The sequence below is a fragment of the Uloborus diversus genome, chromosome 4 (genome assembly GCF_026930045.1).
Source record: "Uloborus diversus isolate 005 chromosome 4, Udiv.v.3.1, whole genome shotgun sequence".
Taxonomy (NCBI): domain Eukaryota; kingdom Metazoa; phylum Arthropoda; class Arachnida; order Araneae; family Uloboridae; genus Uloborus; species Uloborus diversus.
The window spans coordinates 56,918,640-56,944,432 of NC_072734.1; the positions used below are offsets into that span (position 1 = coordinate 56,918,640).

Consider the following 25,793-nt stretch of genomic DNA (forward strand, 5'->3'; position numbering starts at 1 on the left):
CAAATTGTGGTATTTTGAAGAATTTGAGGATTTTAGGAAAGTCATAAAAATAACAAAAGCATTGCGGAAGTTTGCTGCACGATAAACTTGCACTAATTAATACTACACTTCAAAATCAAAAGACTTTTTTAAAAAGCCAGAGAACGAAGAGAGAAATAAATAGATAAATAAATAATAAAACAGTATTTTATTTGAAAGAACACAAGACTTTAATCGCAGTTTAATTTAAAAAAAACTAACCTGTTGACTCTTTTTATAAACAAAAATTAAATTTTTACAATAGTACAATCTATTTTTAACACTTTTAAGCAGGACTAGAAACTTTACTTTTTCTTAAAAATTGTACAGTGATCTAACTTTTGCAGCCATCTGAAGTTTTAGGTTCACCATTAACTCTGCATTTTAAACAAAACAATTGCATAAATCAAACTAATAAAAAAGCAGAAAACTGAAAATTTACGAAATAATCTTATGCAAGTAACACCAACCTTTTCACTTCTCTGTATCGTCTACGGGGATTTTTTGGCTGTTCAGAATATCCTTTCATTGCTGGGAGATCCATAGAACAACTGTAGTCCCTCTCATCTGTAGGGAGACCTTTTTGCTTCTTTGCTTGCGTCTTAGCTTTGAAAAATTCATACAAACCAAGCTGCTCCCATCCTTCACTTGAAATAACATATGCACTAAAAGATCCAAGATTTAAATTTACCAGAAAATAAATATTCGAGCAAACATGAAACAGAAAACAAAAAATACAGATGATTTAAGAGCCCAGTGAGGAATCCCACTAAAAAGTCAATATAAAAATTAAGTTTTAAATCCCTCTATTTTGCTATACTTACGTAGTATCACACAAGAACTTCTTTCCCGGGGTCCAAGAAAATTGAGAGATTTTTTAAAATTAACATATGCATAGGATTTAGGTTTTGCTATGTACTTAATACATTCCAGAAATGTAAACTTTGTTCCTAATATCCTGGGAACAAAAAGACATACATAACATTCTGAACGATAAATAAATTAAAAGAAAATTTTCAGATTGAAATGTAACAACATTAGAAGTTAGTATATGGACATTTTAATGCTAATGCATAAAAGTTGGCAGATATGTAATAATCAAAATAACCTCTCAATCAACTCAAATATTAACAAAAATTGGTGGATTTCTTTAACATATTGATTGAAATGTAAGGTCAATTTTGAAAAGAGAACTAAAGGAACTATAGAAAAGATGGGAATACACAATTTAAATAGTTAGTGGACATTAGTTTGGGGCAAAAATATCTATTAATTTTAGAAACACAGACTCCATTAGAAACAGTAAAAATCAACTATATCCATGAAATGACAGCAAGAGCAAATTCTACAAAAGGAGTACAAGTTTTTCCTGATGAAGAGTTTTAACATGTAGTCTAAAATTTAGAAAAGCAAGTTAGCACATCTGCCAAAATGTCTGAAATCCCCTGAGTGAAAATCCCCCAGTAGCATAAAAGATATAAAATGGTCAAAAGCATAATGAAATGTGACCCTTGGTTCCATAGTAAAATGTTTGTCTTTTTTTTAAAGAGTATAATTCAGGGCTGCAGAGTTGAAGTTGAACTGATTTTAGGGTATAGGAGTCGGAGCTGGGAGTTGAAGGTTTAAAACTTCAAGAGTCAGAGTCAGTCATTTCCAACAGTGCCAGTATTTGAGGAGTCAAAGTAGAACTGATTAGGGGGCAAAGGAGTTGGAAGCGATTATTTTACCTCCGACATGGCAATCCTGGTATAGTTAAAAACAAAAATATTTTCACATACACTATTAAATTCTTCAAGAGAACACAACTATCAAAAGGTTACTGTAACATCTAAAAACATGCTAAAACTGCATATAAGAATAGGAACTGCAGGTGCTGGTTTTAGCTTACAAGGGAAAGAGTTTTTCAAAGCAAGGAAGTGAACTTAGATAAAAAGACATTAGACAAAAAGGGTTCCTTGTAACACCAAAACACATCTCCGTTTATGCCATTTTAACATTGTTTTTATGATTTTAATTTTCTGCTCAAACATTTTATTTTTAAAAGGTTACTAGTTAAGAGAATTGATGAAATATGAATTATTTTAAAGTACTGCAACATCTTGCATATGAAAATCAAAGAAAGTGTTCAACAAAATATTTGATTCTTCTGAAGCAGTTATAGGTAATGAAAATAGGTTTTGTGTTGTATCAATTCTGGATGGTTTCCTTTTCTGACAGCTTACACACACTTAAAAAAGTACGCAAAAAAAATCCTGATCATGAAAACTAGAGGATAAAACATGTTTCCCACAATTTTTCCTTATTTATTATTATTTTCCCCTTTAATAATAATTTTTATTTTAATACATATCATTGTTGATATCAAATCCTGACTGGCCCGTTTAACATAAAAGCATTTTTGCTTTAGAAAGAACTGATTAGATTGGATTTAGTATCAATGGTTAAACCTACACATAGTGAATTATGAATGACATAATTAGCTTAAAAATGTCATTCATTTTTAATGATTCTATCTTAAACATTGCAGAGTTTACTCCAAGATGGCAAAATCACAAAGAAAAAAGTTTTGAGAATTGAATTTTGATGTATAGTTTTGCTTGATCTCAGATATGATCAGGGATGGATACAAGGGAGAGGCGATTGGGGAGATCACCTCTCCCTTGAGGGACTCTCCACCGGTAATTTTTTGAAAATGAAGTTCAAAAAACTCAAATTTAGACGAGTTTCATTGTTAATAGGAGAAGGGAGGTTTTGGCTTATGACCCTATCTCGGAACTGTTTCGGAATTGAAGTTCAAAATCTTTGTGATCAATATCTTTAAATGAGTATTATACATAATAAAACATAAGTAATAAATATCAATCGCCCCACCCTTGAAACATTTCTGGATCCGTCCTTGGATATGATGATCATTGAAAGAATAAACTGAATATTTAATTTCCACCCTATTTTAGTTTGGATGAGAACGATGCTTTTACAGAAGTCCAAAAAGAAGTTAAAAATACATACATATTGAAATACTGAATTCATAGACCAATGGAAATATGACAAATTTATCACCTACTTGTTTCGCGTTCTCTCATGCGTAGGAGGACAGTAAAATTGTTCAACTGCAGCTAATAAACGTTCCGTGGGCAAAGCTGGAGGGGGCAGTTGCACATCATCGGGCTCTAATGGGTTATTATAATCTGTATCTTCCAGCTATAAAAAAAAGTTGACATACATATAATTGTGCAGAGTTTATATAAATAATAGAATTTTCTGCAACAACTAAGGTAATTCAATGAACAAACAGGGTTGATGCTTGAATGCAGGATAGCGCAATTTCCCATATTTCTCAAAATCCTACTCAAAATAATCCATTTGGATGCAGTTTTTACAAAATGTACACATAACATTTTGGTCAAATAGTGCAAACCCAGAAAATGTGTACAGCAAAGGTCAATCCAGACTTTTTTAGGCCTGCATTTTGTGAAAAAAAAAATAAAAAAGGTTTATAAAGTTGAAAAAAAACTAGTTTTTGGACATGTTTCTTTAACGACGCTCTATTTAACGACTTTCTCTATTTAAAGACGGCTTTTCTCAGTTCCAAATGATGCACTATAGTGTTAAAAGCATTCTATTTAAGGACGATTTTTATTTAAGGACAATTTTTTGTGGTCCCTTGAAAGTCGTTAAACGGAGAGCCAACTGTATTTTTTTTTTAAAATAAAATCTTATATCGTAAGGAGCATGTTTAGTTATCACAAATCTAATCTGAAATCCCCTTTACTAAAAGGACTTCACTGGAAATGACTTGGAAGTTCTTTTCTTCTTTTACTGTTATTTTTCTTTCAATCAAATTGATTGCGTTTAAAAGTGAAGAAGGAATTGCTTTTACAAATGAAATTTTGCAGAAGGTCTAATTTTAAGATATGCAATTCAGTGAAGTAGTCACGATACAGAATTTCATGAAGGGACCACAAAGCAGATCCAATTTGCATATAAAACTAAATCAACCTCTGCATACTGAATTAAATTTCAATTATTATTATCATTATTCATTTTGCTTTTTTTTTTTTTTTTGTTACAATCATTTGAATAAAATTTAATCAAATTCTACTAACAAGATAACTGAAGCAATGTTTGCCAAGAAAGACACAAAAGGAAAATACTTTGAAAATGTTTGGTGTGGTGATCAATAACAAGGAAGTTTTGAAAAATCTTATGGGGCAGTTCTAAAAAGGTGGGAGCAAACAGAGACCTAAACTTTGAAGCTTTTAACACTAAATAACTTTTACTTCAATCCACTCAATAATTTTTCAATAAAATTATAATACTGTATGAATATAATATATTAGAATTTCAGTACTTTTTGCATTGGAATTACTATTATGCTTGTATAGTTGTTTGTGTTTCATTTTATCAAATGAAAATCCTTACAAATATTGTCGCTACAAAGCAACGCAAAGACATCTAATCCCAGGAATAACTCTAAGATATCCTTTTGTTGCTCTGAGGCGAGGATATGTCAAGAACTTCCCTTTTGTTACCGGCAAGATAACTTTGATTGGAAAGTCACTTACTTTAATGCATAACATGTATTCAGTTTATTGACTTACTCTTATCAATGGAACCATGAGCCCAGCAGGCAAATCGTAGTATGGGGGCTGACAAGGAGGCAGTGCAGGTTCCAAGTAGTCTGGAGGCATATCATGAGGTCCTGTAAGAAATTAAAAAATGCTTATATATAGGTGAATTCATTAAAATAAATCAAAACTAAATTTGAAAATCTATTAAAAAATGATAAAATAAACTATTTAATTTATACATAACTATAACATAAAATTATTATTATTATTTAAAATATCAATTTTGCAAAAAAAATTTTGAGTATGTTTTCCAATTTGTTTTACAATCTCACACTTTGTAGCGAGTCTAACTTCATATAAAGGATTTGGAACTAAATGTGAGCACTTCATTCATAAGAAGCATATTGAGATACCTGAAAATGTTCCTCAGATTTATTTCTAGAATTGAAAAATAGAAGGGAAAGTGAAATTAAAACTAAATAATAACTACCAGAGATTAATTAAATGAGAGGTTATTTTATCAATAACTTTTAGAGGATTATTAAAAGTAACCCACAAGAGATGTAGAGATGATCAGTTTTATAACATTGAAACGGAGAGAGTTTTATGAGTGAACCAGGATGACTAGCACAAATAGCTCATACAGAATGATTAAATCTTGAAGGATCTACTCAGTATTCTTTTAAAGAATGCACTTCACGAAAAAAAGATGATACAAAGCACAAGATTAGATGTAAATGGTGAAAAAAAAGGGTCAAATTTTGCGTTGTACTTTTAAAAATATTTTTCTTGCCTTATAGTTTATTTCTACTTTGGCACAATTAATTATAAACAAGTTTATTGAAAACTAAACTATTTTTAACGAGATAACACAGTGGTGTACACACGTGAAACAATCCACGGGTGCTACGCTGCCTACGGGTATGAGGTTGAGTACCCCTTTTATAAAGAGTATAAGCATAGATGTTACACAAAAACAAAAATTTCTATTCAAACACACTATTTTTTGAATAAAAACATTAACTGAATAAATACAATTCAGCTTCAAAACCTAAAGATTATGAAAAATTTTATAATGATATAAAAAATTTTAATTGTTACTTTGAATGATGATACCATAATCAATGAAAAATAGGTTTATTTCAAACAGACTAGCCATCAGCTGGCTAGAATGTAATTGCCCTCACTCAGCTTGAGAGAGGTTTTTAAACACAACTGAAGAACATTCTAGAACAATGTAGATTAAGGATTTACATAAATTTACATGTTTGGGAATTTTCTAAACTTTGAGAAGAGAAAACAAAGAATGTAAAACGAATGAATCCACATTTCAACCTGAGGCCTGAACTCACAATCTCTAGATCAGCAGTACTGAGCTTTGGCCATTCGGCTAACTGGGAACTCGCTTACAGTGCTATTTAAGACAATAAAAAAACACTTGCTTTTGTAATTAGAGCAGAAATTTAAAAAAAAATCTATCCTTTCTTCAGAAATTAAAAAAATTCCTCAACTTTTCAAGGTTGGTCGACATTCTTGCATAATAATACAGTTGCATTTTTCATGAAGCAATAGCTTACCTATGGGTGGAATGTCTCTGTAAGGCATGTGGCGTCCATAATGTGATGAATGTGGAGGCGTCAGTCCATATTCTGGTTCTGGACCATACCTCGGATGTGGCATACCGTAGGGTGGAGAATAGTCATCTGGATAGTGAGAGCTTCCCATCGGGCCGCGGCCATTAGAATGCCTCACAGGCATATCGGGAGGCAAGCCATAGGGCTCGTGCATGTCAGGGGGGATATAGTCAATTCCGTGACCACCCACAGGAGGCTCGTCAGATTCTGGGAAGCAATTTATTGGATCTACAAACAAATTATGAATTAGAATCGATGTAACGAAAGAAAAACAAAAGAATAAAATTAATATAGAGAAAAAAATGAGTAAAACAGCTTTAAAATTTTTACTTTTTTTTCTTTCCCAAAAGAAAATAAAGCACATTTGAAAAGTGATATTTCAATGATGAGAAAAGTGACTCTGATAGATAAGTCTTTGCTATATTTAAATTTTTTTCATGAATTGGAAACTATTAAATCTTGGTTACGTCACACTAAAATTTTAAAATACAGTATAACCTCAATTTACGGATTGCAGAGGAACTGGAAAAAATTATTGTTAAATCAAGGATATCGTTAAATCGAGGAGCATAGACATTGAATGCAGTCAAATATGGACCAGTAAAATGTATCACTAAATTGCGGAAATCGTTATATCGGGTATTGTTAAATTGAATATATCACTTTAAGTAGAGTCATTGAGGATAACTTAGAGCCACTCTAACTTTGCACTACTTCAATTTTTTTTTTTTTTTTGTATTTTCCAGTAGGTCTAGTAGGTCTAGTCATTCAGTTGGTTCACTGCTGAACTCGGCGGACACTTGACATTCTGTCTATTTTTTACATAAGAAACTACTTATCTCAACAATAATTCAGAACAGCTAATATACTTTCTTTTTTTTTTCATATATAAGAAAGTATTGAATTGGATTCATGAAAATTCTGAATTTTGTTAAATTTCCACCTTTTCAGGTATGTTGAGTCGATTTTCACCATTTTTAGAAAATTTCTATCGGTCTGTGTGTGTGATCGACTTTTTGTGGCTGCTTTCGAGGAAAAATTACATGATACCAAACAAAATTTAGTACATATATAAGCTCCCATGTGAAGTGGTGAACAATAGCTTTTGGTGTTAATTCCTTAAAAGAGGAAGGGGTGGGGGTCTAGCAATCGAACATTTTCCCTATTGTTTGAGTCTGCTATATCTCTGGAAGTAAAGAGCAGAATTAAAAAAAAAAAAATTGGTCCACATGTTGACCTTTAAAGTACAGGTGTTGTTTTAATTTTGGTGCCATTAGCTCAAACCCTGGTTGAGCAACCAAACATTTTTCTCATTACTTGTGACAGATATATCTCAAGAAATAATGAATGAAATCAAACAAAAATTGATTGATAGCTAGATTTTGCGTCTAGGAAATCTCAAAAGGGTGGAAGGGGGTACAATCGAACGGTTGCACACCCGTTTGAATGGTTAACACAATTAACAGGCCTTTCCTGTTTATTGTGAGTGCTATATCTCAAGAAATAATGCTACGTTTTGGATGAAATTTCACATGAATGTGAACCTATAAGGAAACTGGCACTAATTTAATTTGTGTGTTAATCATCCCAAGGGGAAGGTTGATTTTTGTTATCATCTACTTAAGCGGCTGCTGGAGAAAGCCTTTTGGACAACTGAATTGCTGGAAAATGATGGGAAAATCTCAATGATTCAAAATTTGTACCTACAGCTATCTTCAATTTGTTAACAAGTAAAACGTTTGTAATTAAAATAAGCAAGTCTTTTGAAATGATTTTATTCTGCCTTTGCAGGTATATTTCAATAATTCGAAAATTGGCATGGTTTTCAAATTTTAGCAGGAGTAAATTTATTACTGTAACCCTGTTGTTTTATGGTAACCCAGTCAGTTAGAAATTTCCTTACTATACAGTATGCAAAAGAAAAACATTCCTCATGCAAGTGTGGTGCCAAAAATTTAAAGGCAATGAATGAAGATCACCAATGATCTAAATCAGCCTGCTTTTGCAGAGAGTAGAATTTTGTAGTACTGATTACATGAAGGTTATAGGTTAGATACAAGAATTCATAATTTAGATATCGAAGAAAGTTTTCTGATGGCTATAACATACTAGTTTTAAATCTACATGAGTCACAAGACAGTTGTTAACCCGGGAGAACTCGTGGTACTTTTCGTCACACAAAAGCTCGCGAGGGGGGCTCTGTAGGCCCGGAATGGTTATTTCAGTAAATTGAGTTTGCAAAATAGAAAAAAAATTGTATTTTCAACACTGAATTATAAATAGATGAACAGCCTCTAACATATGGTTTAAAAAGTAAGGTTTAAGAAAGTTTTATGAGACATGAATCTAAATCTTCTTCTGAGCATGACTGATGATCGCTATACTGTTCTGTGACAAATTCTTCTTCATCATCTTCATTAAGGGAGTTCTCATCAGTTGAAATCTCAACTAACAAGGTCTGCAACGTCTTCATTTCATCTTTGTAGCTTAAATAGTGATGCATTTCACAACCTCTTCCTTCACATTCACAATCTGAAATGAAAAGCATGAGCGCTCGCTCCGGGCCTCTGAGACCCGAACCGGAATTTTCTGGGGAAAAGGGGGAATGTACATTCCTGAAAAGCATGTGGTCAGTATGTAAGTCACCTTGAACGCAGCTACTGTGAACCTCATTAATTTCCGTTAAAGGGGTGTTTTTTGGCAGCATAGTTTTGTAATCACCGGGCTTGAGAGACCCGATGCGAGTTCTCCCAGTTAATTAACACTGAAGTACATATTCTTCTAAGCTTGGTGAGAAACATGCATGAAGACTAAGATTGGAATTTGCTTGGTTTTAAACTTAGAAAGGAATCTTGATTTTAAATTAAATTAGTTATTAGAAACTGCACAATAAAAATGTTCAAGTGTACAAACCCTAACTTAGTTGACAAAAAAGATCTGTATGTTTTGTAATGAAAAAAGGATTCTGTGTGTAATCCTAACCCTGATATATGTGTGTGAAATTGCAAAGAAGAAATTATAGTTCTAAGCTGGAAATTATGTATTACAGCAAAAAAAAAAATCCAAAATTCATCAAAATACTAGCAGCTTTCAGTGGCTGCTTGATATTTGACAACAAACTTGACAATATTTAGGAGAATTTGGCACCAAGCAGGATATCAGCCTACAGCCTTAAATGACACGATTATTTGAAGATTTTAATGAAGGAAATCCTTATTGGTAAAAGGAATTGAGAGATTGGACCAGTTGAAATGGCTTCCCAGATTATTCTGAATTCAATGGTAACTATCTCAACTCCTGACAGAAACATCCGAAGTAACAGCTAGGCAGTCAGGCAGGCAGACATACACAGAATTTGACAATACAGACATTATTATATAGATGGACAAGATCAGAAACCTGGTCTATGATTATCAACATCTGCATAATCAGGCATCCTTTCTTCTGTTGGAAGTGGTTCATCAGGCAATGGTTCAGGCAAAGATTCCTTTTTCACATCAGGTTTTTCTGCTTCTGGAACAACTGGAGTGTTTTCAGGAGCAACATCATTTATAGGTTTTGGTGCTTCTTCTGGTAACTAAAGAAAAAAAAAAAAGTAATCAAGAAATTCAAAATTAAAACCTTTAATTAGGAAATTAAAAAAAAAATGACTTATAGAAGAACAAAATATTAATGAAAGGGTTCTACTAGAAACTTTTTCATTCACATTCCCCGACTTTCCCCCATCAACTGCACACCATAAGATACGATTTTATCAATATCCTGAATAACATTAATAACACAATCACCACCACTTTTTAGCCTTCTTTTCTCTACCTTAATATTTAACAAGGGAAAAAATTACAAATGAATATTAGTATATTTACAACAAGAATTGCTGACTTTTCATGAGTAAAACTGGATGTTCTAAGGTTCAGATGATTAATATGTCAAACCAAAATCTGTCGAAAACCATCGGTCCAAAAAGTCAAGAAATTGATAGTTGTACTAAAAGCAGAAGCAAGTTGAAAACCTTAAACAGCAGAGCTCAATACATAAAATACACCGCCAGCTCAGTTATTCCATCCGAGGACTGCAGTTTCGTGCTTTTTAGCACTCATCAGCCCGGGATAGGAATTACGAGCTGGAGGCGAAAAACCTCTTAAGGGAGCCAAGAGAGTGATTCCTATTCCGGGCTGATGAGTGCTAAAAAGCACGAAACTGCAGTCCTCGGATGGAATAACTGAGCTGGCGGTTTTTTTTTTATGTATTTCTGCCTTAGCCCTGGCTTAGAGCGGTAACTTACTACAGCAGAGCTCAAAGTTTAATATGGTTTGTGTGAAATATGAAAGGGAAAAATCACATCAAACCTGTATTACCTAAGCATAATGAACAGGCTATATAGGAAAACATGCACATTTAAAGGGGGAAACCAGTTTAGAATCCACTTTTTTTTATTTCATAAAATGTAAGTAAAACTATCCAAGAATATGTTGTGAAAATTTCAGTGAAAAATTCTGATTAGTTCCAATGCTATGAGCACTTAAAAAACTAAAGATTCGAAAATGTTCATAGCAGTTTTTTTTTTTTTTCAAAAGCGCTCTTCTTGGAACAACTTTTTTTTTTCAACTGGTGGGCATTCTAGCTCGCAAGTTGTTGACCAATCTTTCTGAAAATTTGTGTGAATATTCTTTTTCAACTATACTCCATGTGAACCTAACTCTGGGATGATATTATTAATAAGAATAAATGTTTTTACTGCAAGAAATGTGAAAAAAAAAAAAAAAAAAAGGTAGGAAAACATGACATTGTAATCCAACACCTCAAAAACATGCAATTTTCAATTTTTTTGATCAGAAGTAGGTTGATATTCTTAGGAAACATGTTGTTTCCAAAAAAAAATTATAATGATTACCGATAAAAATTGTGGCTTCAGTAATGCCCACTAGCAACAAGCGCTGATGGCAACCGCCCATAGATAGCAGCTTCTAACTCATCTATTTCTCTTAGTATAAATGACTTGAAAATGTTACAAGGTGTACTTTTAAAGATTAATAAAATATCCTTTAAGTTAAAACAAACTCTGATTATTTCTTTCATGTTAAAAAAATTCACGAAAAACTCTAAATTTCAGCCTTTTAACACTAGAATTACGGCGATCTTTTTATACCTAGAAATACAGTGGTGGTCATTTTGACCTCTGAGAAGAAATCTGCAAAGTTTTCTACATAATGGTAAATATTTTTAAAAATTAGTTTAAAATAAACATATTTATAATAAATGCAGTTTATTTAAAGAAAGCAGAGATTTTCAGGGTGCATAATAAAATATTTTTAAAAAGTGTAAAATGCCCTTTTGGAAAAACCAGCGCTGTTTCAGTTGCATTTCAGAAGCTAGCGGCTAATGGTTCCTTTTATGTACAAAAACATAATAAATGCTTCAGGTTCTTAAAATAATATGTTCTGAGAAACATTTTTGAGTTTCTGCTCTGTTTCAGCATCAGTAAATGTATTTGCAGTTCTTTTTTTTTTTTTTTTTTCTTTTCAAAGGGTCAAACTGACACCTACCTGCAATTTTAGTTGTAACCCTTTAGTTAGGGTTTAAGAGAATTACTATTTTCTTGAAAACTTTTTATTATTACACAGCACAATTATTCAGGAAAAGTCAAGGAAGGATTAAGTTTTTTACGAAAATACAGAGGAGTAATTAGCAAAAAAAGTTTGATTGGGGTCAAAATGACCCCTTCTGTAATTATAGTGTTAAACTAGTTTTCCCCTTCAAGGAGTTTTAGTACTAGGTATGACGCCAATGCACCTATAAGGAATTTAGTCATTAGTAATTCAAGCAGTCATTTAGATCTTATAAATTTATGAAAATAATTTTTAAAAGATAAAATTTTAAGTGAATCAATATAACTATGACATAAATAAATTAATAAAGCTAGATACTGACAAATAAATACATACTACTTGTTGCACATCTATATTAATACTATAAAGTTGAAGAGTTTGTTTGTTTGAGCGCTCTAATTTCAGGAACTACTGGTTTAAATTGAAAAATTCTTTTTGTGTTGAATAATCCTCTTATTGGGGAAGGCTATAGGCTATTTTTTTTTAAATCAGATTGACCAAAATAATTGTAAATGCAGATGAATTGATTAATTAATGAATTCTATGAATTCGTAACAGATGGTGGGATAAGTTAACTGATCGAGAGGGCGCTGGCTGACAGTGTCGATAGCTGCGAGGAACCATGGCATGCGGCTCAGACGCATGCTCCGCTACGCTATTGTGGGACTGTTGTGCTCAGCGAAGTAATTTTTGAATGTTTTTTTTTTTCCCCAATATTCAGGTACATAATTTGATTTTGTAGGACTTTTCTATTGGGTTTTATTTTCCGTATTTCTTCAAGGTTTGTTTTTGTTCTTATAGTTGAAGATAGTTACTTATCTATGTAAATAATTTGATTTGTCGTATTATTCAATTGTGATTGTTTTTTATAACATTTTTACTATAGTATTGTTTATTTGGCGAAACATTTTAAATTGCAGAAGAAAAGAAATGTTTCACTCATTAAAGTGCAGGGTTTCAGTAGCGTGGTTGCTTGGCATGTTAAGCGATGAACTACACATTTGAAGGACTATTTTGAGTTTTAATGCTACTGTTAATTGTTTTATGTGTTTTGGCGAACAGTTTTAAATTCAAAAGAGACTTTAACAAGTTTTTTTGAAAAAGTGTGCATGCATTTTAGTTGAAGTAAAATTTTACATCAGAAGAGATGGGGCGTCGATTTTTTTAATCAATGGACTTCCTTTAAATTGCCATGCCGGTACTGCTAGTAAAATAGATAACCCTCTCAATATAAGCTACACATCATGTTTTAAAGAAAAATCAATGTAAGACTGAATCCTAATTTTTCTGAAATCAGCAATTTCTAGCAATTCTATTTTCAACACTTTAAAATAACCTTTTTTTAAGAAAAATTTAATTCTAAAAAATTTAAGTTGCTGCAATAAGTTAATTAATCAATAAAAAATATCTCAAAGAGTAAATAGTATACCCAGTGATGTCCCCATCAATTTTTCTGAGGGTACACTCCCAGTAATCCAATATGCACAATATGCGTATACAATCATATACACTGGCTGCCAAAAGTTATGGTACAACATGTTTTTCGAAGCTCACAGTAAAAAAATGGCAGTAACAGTAAAATGCATAGTTTGCATGAATGATAATAACGAACTTTAAAACTATTTATGAAAAAAAGGTAGCTACTACTTATATTTAATAGAAAAGAGCATATTTTTACGAGTGAGGAAAAAATATGCAAATATCAAGCTTTTGTACTTGTGTGTAAAATGTGTTGATCTTCAACTGTTGTTGGCAGTTCACGTGGCAATAGTCAATAGAGTTTAGAAAATGTCTCAGAGACGTTGTTTACCCGATTCGTTAAGGTGGAGGGCAGTTGGATGGGAATGGGATTGTCGCAGGCTGATGCTGCTAGACATTTCAATGTGTCTCGTAGTGTTGTTCAGCGACTTTAGGATCAATACCAATCTGAAGATTCTGTGTCCAAAAGACTGCTCCAGGCCAACCACGAGCTACAACACCTGCAGAAGACCGTTTTCTAGTTCTTTCGGCGCGAAGGAGAAGAACCACTACTGTGCCGCAGCTCGTTGCAGACCACTTTGTAGCATCAGCAAGAAAAATCTCTGCTACTACGGTGCGAAACAGTCTTCACAATGCAGGTCTCTATACAAGACGACCACTTGTGTGTGTTCCCCTCAACGAACTACAGTAAAGGATCTGCTTATGCTGGGCAAGAAAACATGTTTTCTGGACCCAGAAGCAATGAGCTTCTGTGCTGTTCACAGACGAGTTAAGATTTACGTTGGAGAGTGATTCAGGGCGTCTATTGATTTGGAGGGAACAGTGCAATAGATGCCATCAATCTAACACTGTTGAAAGATCACGGTTATAAAGGTGGAATCATGGTTTGGGCAGGGATCTTGCTTTGTGATCACACTGACCTGCATGTGTTCCATGGAGGAACTCTGACTGGTCTGAGATATCGGGATCAGATCCTTGATCCATATGTACGCCCATACACTTTTGCTATTAGTAATGACTTTATTCTGATGGATTATAATGCACGACATCACCAAGCCCGAATTGTTGAGGAGTATCTTGAGGATCACGGTTTTGGATGAATGGAAAAATGGCCAGCTCGATCTCCAGACCTGAAACCGATAGAACATCTTTGAGACTATCTTGGCAGACAGATTGATGCTTTGAATCCTCCTGCAAGGTCATTACATGAGCTGGAACAAGGTTTACACTGTGTCTGGTCTTCACTTCCTATTCCGGTGTCCGATAACTTAATAAACAGCATGGAAAATCGATGCCGCCAATGAATTCAAGTTAGGGGGGATACATTCCTTATTAGAACCCATTTTTTATTGTTTATATGACATTTTACTACATAAAACTGTAATGGTCTGTTTTCTTCAAGAATGGACTTTTCCGCAAAGATTGCTTTTTTTGCTATAAATCGTTTTTGCAGTACACTTATACCATTTTCTATGACGCATGCAATAAAAAACCATTTAATACACATATCCTCAGAATTTTTTGTTTCTACATTCATTCATATGTAAATTAGATGCAAAACCAGGTTGTCTCTTAACTTTTTGAGGCCAGTGCACATAATATGTCATAATATGAAAATTTTTGAAGCTTGAGGGTATACGCTATGTGTCTTAAAAATGTTTGAGAGTATACAGCATATATAGAGTATACCCTATGGGAACACCACTAAGTATACCTCAGATGAAAAGGAAAAGACCAACTTTTAAAACACAAAACAGAAAAGAAGAAGGCAAAAGATGTGTCTTACCCAGGGTTGTTTTGTTTAAACCATGTTGGTTTAAAGCGTGGTTTAAATCAAGCGGGTTTTTTTTTTAAACACGTGGTTTTTTTCAAAAATGTTTTTTTTTGAAACATTTTATTGTTTTCCCCAAATGTTTCTATAAATTTTACATATTATTGCAAAGAGTAAAATCTAATTAATGCAAAGTAACTAGCAAAGCTTTATAGATAAATTACAGATTTAACAAATTTAGAAACTGATATTATTTAAGCTTATGCAAGTTTGCTAAATAGTTTTTATTTTGTTTTTTTCTTTTTTAAAACCTAAGCAGCTTTCCTCTTAGGTACATAAATATACAAGGCAGACCAACTAAGTTTTTCTAAAATTACATGAAAAAAAATCAAAGTAGCTCTTTTATAATTTTTAATTATTCGTTTTCAATCTTTTGCATTTCAAAATAGTCCAAAAAGCATATTTCAACCAAAACTTCATATACTACCCAATTTGCTTGATTACTTAAGATTTATTGAGATAGATTATGTACCATTGAAGCGATGCATAGTGCAAAAATATCTTTCCACTAAAATATTTAAATGAAAAGAGAAAAAAAAAACAAAGAAGTCCAAGAACACTTAGAGTAGGCATAAAATTGCACTTATACCTGCATACTTTTTGCATCCTGGATAGACAATGCAGTCAAAGCAAAAGAAAGTGTATAAAATTGTGAAAACACATCCATATAAGCTTGTCTGAGCTCTTATAAAAAAATATTTATTGCCAAATTTTCACCTTTCAAATAACTTTTTTTGATCCAAATATAGTATAAGAAGTCTCATGTATGAGTGGTGGAAGAATCATTACACATTAATTTTTATGAGTCTCATTATTAAAATATGTTAAAAGAGTATTTTCATTTAAGTTTGCACTGAGACTTTCAATTAAAATGATTTTTTTTTCTTTGATAAAAAAAAAATTGTATTCCAAAATGCATTAAACCAGGAGAAATAATGTCTGCAATGGAAAACATTTTCTTAAAACCTATTTGTCCTGTTTCTATAATTGTTTTTACTGATACATTAGGTAAATAAATTACATGATTTGTAACTTTTTTTTTAAATCATTAAACAAAATATGTATTGATTTTCTGGTTTTTAAAGTTGCATAATGTACATCAGACTTATGATTCATTTGTAGAGACTGCAAAATACTTTCCATGCTTAAGAATGCATGATTTTAATTTTACTTTTTTATTTATAGTATGATTATGAGGAAATTAATTTGCAAATTTTTTTTTTTTGTTATTTGTAATTCATAATGTCTGAACTATCACAGTAAATTATTTCTTTGCTTATTTATACCAAGATACATTTATGTATTGTATTTTTATAATAGTTTAATTAATTAACAAGAAAATAGGTACAAATATAAATATTAAACATTCCTAAACATTTAATTCATAAAATCTTCATGATCTTCCTAAAATAAGATTGTTTTTCTTACAAATAGTAATAAAAACCAAATGATCCCAGTTTGAACCAAAAAAACCTGGTTTAAACAAAAAAAGAAAGTTTTTTTTTGGGGGGGGGGGGGAGGGGAGGTTTAAAAAAACGGTTTTTATACCAACCCTGGTCTTAACCACACTTGTCTAACTACTAAATTTTATTTTTAGGTGGTAGTTGAAAATTGAAGAGATAAAAGTTTAACTGCAACAAATGAAAGAAAATGCCTTTACTTGACTAGGCTGAGGTATAATTTCCTGTGCTTGAGGTACTTGAGGCATGGCTTGTGATTCATATGGAATCACTGCAGGCTGGATATAAGGCGCTGCTGCTGCTGCTACTGCTTGCTGCCCAGGGATCATCATGGCAGGAGATTGGAATGCATATGGGACGGGTATCTTCAAAATGAGAAGAAAAAACAGGGTAATTATTAAAATAAAAGCAGAGAAAAAGATACCCCCAAAATATCCTTGAAAAACAAAAACGTCACCATCTAGTCCTAGAAAAATAAACAATCAATAAAACAGTAGATATATCCTTGACTATTGAATACAAATTACTCACAACTGCTTTTTACAATGAATACTATGCATTGGCGTAAACTAGGGTGCTCATAGGGGGACAAGTGCCCCCTTACTTTTTTGAGCCATGGGCAGAGTTATTACTTTGCCCCCACCCCCCTAGTTTGAAGCATATGATTTTTTTAAATTGTTTGTCAAATGATCAATACCTTATTTTCAAAGGGTAATAAAATGTAATTCGCTTATTACCAATGCAATTGTTATGAATTATATGCAAAAGATGTATCCTTGTCTTCTACCACCGATCAGTAATTTCAACTCATAGTTTTTCTGTTTTTAAACTGCACCACAGCGGCACAATCTGAAGCCCAGAAGAGGCCCATGTACCTGATCACTTGATCCCAAAGCGATAATGAACTTCTCTCCCCCTCCCTCCCAATATGTATAGGCATGTAATCCTAGTTTACCAAATTTAGGTAGTAAACTAGGATTACATGCAAAAAAAAAATGTGTTTTAGGGAAAGGGCGGAAATGTTGCGGCAATTCCGAAGTTTTTCTTAAAGCAAAATTTACTTTAATCCTTTAACTGGCTCTCACATGAATGAACAACCAACCATGTAATAGAAGGGTCAAAATAAAACAGCGGCTCAGCCAGAAAGGAAGCTCCAGCCCTCTACCCCCAGAACGTTGAGTTGGATGGTTTTCAAAACTATTCTTTATTATTGATGAGGAGAAAAGAACAGGTCTTTGGAAAACAAACTGATTTTTAGAAATTAATAGTAACGTTAAGTGAAAATCTTAATTTCTTTTAGAAATAAATCTTTGAACAAAAAATATTCAAAAGTAACAGATTATTGATCAGCTAATCCCCCCTCTCCCCCCTCCGTCCTATTTTTTCTCACTCTTTTTTTTTCCCTATTTTGTCTAAAAATAAGAAAGTGATCAAAATGCTGCTCCTCCGAAGACCCTTTCTCCCCCCTCACACACCGGAAGCATTATGGAGTACCTGAAATTTTATTTCATGTCTTCAATTTTGCAAATTTTCCAGAGGAAAGCCCTCATTCACCGAAAAACATCGAAAATCGCTTAAAATTGCGTTTTTGGAGCTTAAATTTTGAAAAATTACTGGCCCTAACACTACAAAATATGGTCTTACAATTGCTTTTTAAGACTTGAATTTCTGAAAATATTGGGGCAATAGTCCCTATGCAACCATCCTAAAATATCATAAGCAATTTGTTTTTTTAAACTACACTTTCAAAAATTTTAAGTGGAATAACCCCAGAACATAAAACATTGCTTTAGTTTTTAGCACCCAAATTTTGAAAATTTTACCAGCGAGCTTCAGAACCTCCTTCCTGTAAAATCGTCAACTTTTGTCTAAACTGCATTTTTGAAACTTCAATGTCGAAAGCAGGGGGAGGAGGAATTGACTTCGACCTTTTAAAAAAAATCGAGCGAAGCGAGTCCTTAAAGCTCCATCTGTTACCCTAATGTCGATAAATATGGCCTATAATCGTGTCTTTAAAACTTCAATTTCTAGAAATTCCGCTGAGACCCCTGTACCTTTTGTCCCCCTAACATCAACGAAGCAAGTCTAAAATTGCGTTTTTAAAGCTAAAAGTTTCAAAAAATTTCCTTGGGAAAGCCCCCCAACCCCCCCCCCTTTTCTATCAGGTCTACATTTTTTTCCCTCGATGTGCCTCCTTCCCCCCTCCCCAAAAAAACCTTTTTTCTAGTTATGTCAATGAAATAGAATATCACTTTAGTTCAGAGCATATGGCATAGGTCACTAATAACAGGTTGTGTACACTGTACAGATTCTTCATTCCTGGGATCCTGGAACACAGCTTCGGAAGAAAGAAATCATTTCCAAAGTACTTGGAATTCCTTGAACTTTCTAATTAGTCCATGGAATTACTAGCGAATTAAAAGCAACGCAACTTAGAAAAAGATATCCATACTATAGGATTACAAAACGTAAGCACAACTGTTTGGCATCATTGATTGTGTAAACTATGAAAACAACAACAAAAGAGGGTCAGCATATTTTTTGGGAAAGAATGGAACTTCTCTGGATGTATGTGCGCTTTACTCTCTGTAGCTCTATCTTGTTTAAACTGAATAACATACGTTGCGTTAAAAGTTCTTAAATTTATTCATTTATTTTTGAAAAAGTTCATTTTTTAAGCACTTTTATTATACTTGGCTTGATTGTCACGGAGTAATCTGAGGCCTGATTTTGCTTTTATCTCAACATCTAGATCACTTAGAGACATCGGGATTTTACTAAATGATTTGCTTAATCCTAAGGTACAACTTAATGCTGAAAAGTTAAAATTCTAAAATAAAATTATTATTTTGGTTAAGATGCAAAACAGCAAAATTCACGTAATTTCCCCATTAAATATTTAAATATAAAACCCATTGTTACAAATTTTGTTGCCTTGCAACAATAATGTTAATAGCAATCATAATGAAAATTTCGAATCAAGGCTTCTCTGAAGCAAGCATGAAATGTATTCAATATCATTACTTTCTTCGGATTTTTATCCTTATCAATGCCCAAAATTGATAACGATGACAGGGCTGCGGAAAGAGACATATTAAGATCTTTATCGCGAGTAACTTGTATGCTGTGAAACATAAAATAGTTCGGGAAACCTTTTCATACATAAATGTTTCTAACAATTTAGCACACAAATATATCTTAGAGAGGAACAAGGATAAATTTTTAGGCCCAATTGCTTAAAGTTTTAGACACATATGTAAGATTCGCTTTCTTTTAGTATAGAGCATTTATATGAAAACTTAGGGTGACGTTTCGTGATGGTAACATTATTCTACTTCTGAAATACATTTACACTAAAACAATAAAATTACAGAATTTGAAAAAAAAGTACTTAGCACTTTTCATAATGCACTCAAAAGGATAAAATAACTTTTCTCGGTCAGAAAGGACAATTTCAGTGTATTCCTATAGTTTTCGAATATTCCAAGAAAATGACACCACGAATGAAGAAAAGTGTGGTTCAAGTCATTTCAAACCAAACTTTCCTGTTTAAAAAAATTTGCATGTTTCAACACTTAAATTTATGATTGAAAGCTAGGTAATAAGAAATTCTCTACATGACTTGAGCTGCACTTTTCTTGTTTGTGGTGTCATTTTCTTGGAATAATTGAAAACTACAGGAATACTGAAACTGTCCTTTCTGACCGAAAAAAGTTATTTTATCCTTTCTGTTATTCATTATTTTAGTTGGATGGCAGAATATGAATCAAATAAATCTCCCTTGAAAAAAAAAGTTTTCTCTCCCCCCCCCCCCACTTCACGTGGCCAAGTTACGCCTTTGATACTCTGCTAGATGGGAATAGACGGGAAAAACCAGGAAATTTAGGCAAAGGGGGGGGGGGTGATAGTTTCCTTTTCTTTCTGAAAACATTTGTTTCTACTATAAAAAAATTGAAAATTTAAAAATTTCTAGCTCATTATCATGCATTTAGAAATTTATAATGCTTACGTTTCAATGCATAATTGTTTGATCAATTTTTTTACATATCCCACATGAAAGCATTAACTTTCATAACCTAAGCTGTAAAATAATTTAATGTCTCTGCACATCAAAGAATTGTTTGCTACTTTTTTAATTCACAGAGTAAATGTATACAGAGTAGAATTAGTATATCAATTAGTGAAAATTTTCCACTAATACATTTTCATTTAATATGTGTGTATAGAAAAAAATACCTATACATAATAACATGTAACATACTCTTTTTTTAAAAAGGGAACATTCTGATTAAAATCTCATTCACACAATAAGGATCAGTTAATCCTCTTGCTTCTAGAAGCATTCTTGCAGCAAGTTTAACAATTAGAATAGAACAGCCTCCAAAATTCCTATTAAATTGAGTGCAATACATTACATTTAAAGTACCTTCATACCTCCCACAACTCGTGTTTTAACTGGTTGGTCCTTGAAGAAAGCTCTGTTTTTATATATATATATATATATATATATATATATATATATATATATATATATATATATATATATATATATATATATACAAACCAGGAGCCTAGCAATCTTTAATAAAGCACTGACAGGGGTATTGATTTGGAATGGAAACTCGAGGGTTTTGTGACCGTGACATATTATTGAACAAGCCCCAATCACTATTAGCAAACACGGAGGATCTTTGACCAGCTAGCATCAAACCTGAAATCCTCTAGCTACGAGTTCAATCATTTACTGATCAGGTCACCATGTCTTTATTAAATCAAGTGCAGCAGTTTATTGTTTCACAAATAAAAATGGAATAAAAAGAAAACATATTTATAACTAAAGCTGCTCTAGCACGATTGTGTGGCACTAAGCACCCATGATTTACACTTTTGCTTTTATAGTTGTGAACAAGCTTTTACGAGACCTCAGTAGGAATGAGGGGGACATGGCACAGACTGTGGCATTGAAATGTTTAGGGTTTAGTGGAACTTTTTTTGGGGGGGGAGGAGGGCTTTTCATTCTAGGGGGTGTTTGAGATTTTGTGGGGAGGTGCACCCTTCTTGGGAAGGGATGGGCACCCTGGACTATTGACAGGAGACTTTCAACAAATTATCTCTGTAATTAAGAGCACTGACAGTAGCTAGCATAGGATAATAAGTGTGGTAAATAAATCTCAATTATACAGTAAGAAGCTCAGGAAAAAGGGGCAATAGATTAAAATACTTGAGAATTGTAATAAAATAGAAATGGGGAAAAAACAAGATGAAATTCTATAACTTTTAAAGTGATTTTTTAAAACTAGTTCAATGTTTGAAACAGGGCTGCAGAGTAAGGGTCGTGGAGTCATTCTGATTTTCGGGGTGAATGACTTGGAGCTCAAGGCTTTAAAATTCCGAGAATCAGAGTTGATCATTTCTGCTCTGAGCCTGCAACTCTGCCAGGGCTGCAGAGTCCGAGTTGTGGAGTTCCCATTTCACTCCAGGGTCCCTCATATCTACCACTATTTGAGATTTAACCAGTTGGGTGGGACCCTGAAGAAAGCTCTGATTTTTTTGATCCAGAGCAGAAACTAAGCAATCCCTAGTCCAGCACCAGGCTTAAATAAAATGAAAAGCTTTCTGCGAACACAAATCCTGACTGGAAAATTTTCTGCAAATAATTATTTTGCCAAACTCACCCTTGAATAAAGAATTAAATTTATATTCAAATATGAAAGACACACACAAAAAAAGTGCTTTAAATAAGAGGTTTTTTTTTTCTTTGCAATAACGGACAAAAACTGCCAAAACCAGTATTTTTTTTCAAAAATGCGATTTGAAAGGCTTTTGGAAAAAGGTTTTAACAGAAATAAACTGCAATATTTTTTTAAAAATTCCCTTTTTTTTTACATTAGCAGTTACAAAAAATATTTATGCAGAACCAAAATGTTCTGCGAACGCTGTTCGTGCACTCATCTATATTATGCAAGATTGTCCAGCACCACCAGAGGTATCGTTTCACTTGGAGGACTTAGTGACCATGAGCATATTTAATGTGCCTTAGTCACTATTAATGAAAACAGTGGATCTTCGAGTTGAGCTGATTTTAGCGTAAAGGAGTCGGAGGTTATAAAATTCAAAATCAAAGTTGGGGTGGAGCTAATCATTTTCACTCTGACTCCACAATCCTGGTTATAACAGTTGAAATAAATATTGCAGATTTAACTGATAAATTAATTCCTGAGTCAAAGCAAAACTAACAAACATAATTGAAATGATGCAAGAATTTTAGTTTAAATAAATTAAAATACACATAAAGTAACAAAATAAAACATTTTTCCATTCCTTTTGCATTCAGCAGGGGAGAAAGTTGTACACAAAATTATTAACAAAACTGTTTGTTACCTGCATCTGCTGCATTTGTCCTGATAAATGTGCGACAAAATCTTGATGCTGTTTCTGCAGTATAGAATATTGAGTTTGAATGGCAGCTGTGATAGGTGTGATCAAGGTTGCATATTCAGCAATTAAACCAGCCTGAAAATATCACAAGCATTTACATAAAATACCTTAAAAGTTTATCTAAGCTTTGCACAGAAAGCAAAATAAAATTAATTCCATAAAAACAAAAAAAAAAAAAAAAAAAAAAAAAAAAAAAACAAGCCACACGAACAAATTTTTTTGTTCATTTATGTTTACTACTTTTTGTTCATTTATGTTAATTACATTTTATTTATTTATTTATTGAGAAAATAAGTTTGAGATCAAAAAATTTTTAGAGTGAAACATTAATTTTACCTAGTATAATGATGCTTGCATTTAAGAACTTATCACTGCCCAATCAATCGCAGAGTTTCTTATAAGTTCTGCACATGGTGTAACATATTTAGCTTTTCAATTTTGATCTTTTGTAAAACTTGCAACATATTACAGCTACTAACACATTTATATACTAACAGTTTCAATATTTCATTGACTTAAACAATTTTTTTCCAATTCCTTATTCCAAAGTAAGGTTTTTAATTTAAAAAAATTCCCATATTAAGCATGTTTTTACAGGCAACAATAAAATAAATAAATAAATAAATAAATTTGATATTTAGTTGAATTTTATATTTTACCTGGTATGCTGCTAAAGATGCTGCTGGATTTTGAAGTTGCTAAAAGTGAAAACTTGTATTACCATTTGTTAACAATATTCAATTTTACAAAAAGAATGCTCAAAAATACTTAAAATTTAACTTACATCTAGAATAGTCTGAGAAAAATATTTGTTTGTTTCCCATAACTTATGAAGCTAAAAAAGAAAACATGATAATGATTTTAAAAATGGATAACTTAATTTAATAGAATAGAGTTTTGGTTTCATTTAATTCTAAAACTTTCATCACTTAAGAAATTACAGAACAATTTCATCCGGAAGAATTAATTTGGTAGATTCTTTATGATTAAATTTCACTACATTATGTTTCCAACATTTTAAACTCCAGTAAAATTTACATGATGATTTACATTACAATGATACATATCTAAGCCCTTTCCCACCCTTCCTCTCTTTCATTAGTTCTGAATGCTGCAAAACTTCAACTGAAATTATGTCACTGTAAAGCAAATTAAGATTTTTAGACAGATATTTTACTAAATGTTTTTAAGCAAAAAATGCTCTTTGAAAAATATTTTATCTTATAACCTAACTTTTAATGCAATAGTTAATTATGAGAATCAACTCACCACAATATTTTCCCATTTTAAAACAGACTTCACACAAAACCCTTACTCTGAATAACAGACTTTTTAATCCCTCAAATTAACTTTTTCCAACTCTTTCTTAAAGGAGCATAAAATGTCCACAAGATTTCAATGCATTTTGACGTTTTTAATGTACCTACCCTTATTTTTATACAGTTGGGATTTTCCTAAAAAGACATGAATTTTTGCCTGAGTTAATCAAATATTAAAAATGTAAAAAAGATCTCCAACAGATTTCACCTTAAAATAGCCCATGAATAACTGTAAAAAAAATAAAAACTAGATTTTCGCTATATTGAAAAAAAAAATCGACAACATAACATTTTATATACACATGTAACATTACCTTTGAAAGTTTTTGTTGTTTATCAGCCTCAACACCTATACTGGTAGAGCAAAATATCGGAACAACAGCCGTTTCTAATATTTTCTTTAAATCTTCTGCATTCTTACGAATACTAAAACAGCAAATAATGCTTTGATATTATATGTAACTTAAGTAGAAGTCACAGTATCTAAAGTTTTAAATGTAAGTCACAATTCTTAAGTATGAGTCAAAATATCAGAAGATTTAAGTATAAGTAACAATAAGTTAAGTATTAAGCATTAAGTATACTATCATTAAGTCTAAAATCATAAGTCACTTATGATTTTAGTACCTATATTGGTACCTATACTCAACACCTATACTGGTAGAGCAAAATATCGGAGCAACAGCCATTTCTAATATTTTCTTTAAATCTTCTGCATTCTAACGAATACTAAAACAGCTAATAATGCTTTGATATTAGATGTAACTTAAGTAGAAGTCACAGTATCTAAAGTTTTAAACGTAAGTCACAATTCTTAAGTATGAGTCAAAATATCAGAAGATTTAAGTATAAGTAACAATATGTTAAGTATTAAGCATACTATCATTAAGTCTAAAATCATAAGTCACTTATTCCACTTAAAATTTTTAATGTAAATATAAGCAAAATATTTGTACCTCACAGCCAGAAGGACGCAAGTCACATGATAATTTTACAGTCAAGAGGAAAAACTTTTTTCTCGCCCCTGCAAAGGATGGGACAAGCGAGTTTTTAACTTTTTTCTTTTTGTTTTAAGTGGAAGAGGAGTTATTTTTAAGAATTACATTCACATGGCTCGATGCAGAATAGGCTTCTACATACAATGCACTAATAAAGAGAAAATCGCAATTTTTGGACTTACATCAGTTTGGCTCTGAGGTACAGACATGTGCTTTAGTTAATTTATTAGATAAAAACATGACTAGAGGCAAGTGTTGCAAGCTCAAAAGTGCACAAAATACTGTCTGTTTTTCATGAGAAAAGCTCCCGCTGTCAAATCTGAGCTCGTCTACTGCCATAGAAATGGACATCATTCATTTTCTGCAAGGGTTAGCAGGAAGGCTTTTTAGCGGCATTTCACCACTTGTCTGCTTGCCTTTGTGCAGTCATACGGAT

General features: G+C 32.3%; 1 protein-coding gene across 1 annotated transcript in view; it reads right to left on the reverse strand.

Moving 5' to 3' along the window:
- The window catches only part of LOC129220582 (calcium homeostasis endoplasmic reticulum protein-like), an 82,073-nt gene that overhangs the window by 8,000 nt on the left and 48,280 nt on the right, over nucleotides 1-25,793 (reverse strand). The window contains exons 14-23 of the mRNA XM_054855014.1: nucleotides 24,674-24,785; nucleotides 23,825-23,875; nucleotides 23,700-23,738; nucleotides 22,984-23,115; nucleotides 16,803-16,967; nucleotides 9,623-9,800; nucleotides 6,167-6,451; nucleotides 4,620-4,720; nucleotides 3,083-3,219; nucleotides 489-683 (exon numbers count right to left, since the gene is read on the reverse strand). Of these exons, the coding sequence (XP_054710989.1) occupies nucleotides 489-683; nucleotides 3,083-3,219; nucleotides 4,620-4,720; nucleotides 6,167-6,451; nucleotides 9,623-9,800; nucleotides 16,803-16,967; nucleotides 22,984-23,115; nucleotides 23,700-23,738; nucleotides 23,825-23,875; nucleotides 24,674-24,785 (1,395 nt within the window). The remainder of the gene's footprint in view (nucleotides 1-488; nucleotides 684-3,082; nucleotides 3,220-4,619; nucleotides 4,721-6,166; nucleotides 6,452-9,622; nucleotides 9,801-16,802; nucleotides 16,968-22,983; nucleotides 23,116-23,699; nucleotides 23,739-23,824; nucleotides 23,876-24,673; nucleotides 24,786-25,793) is intronic.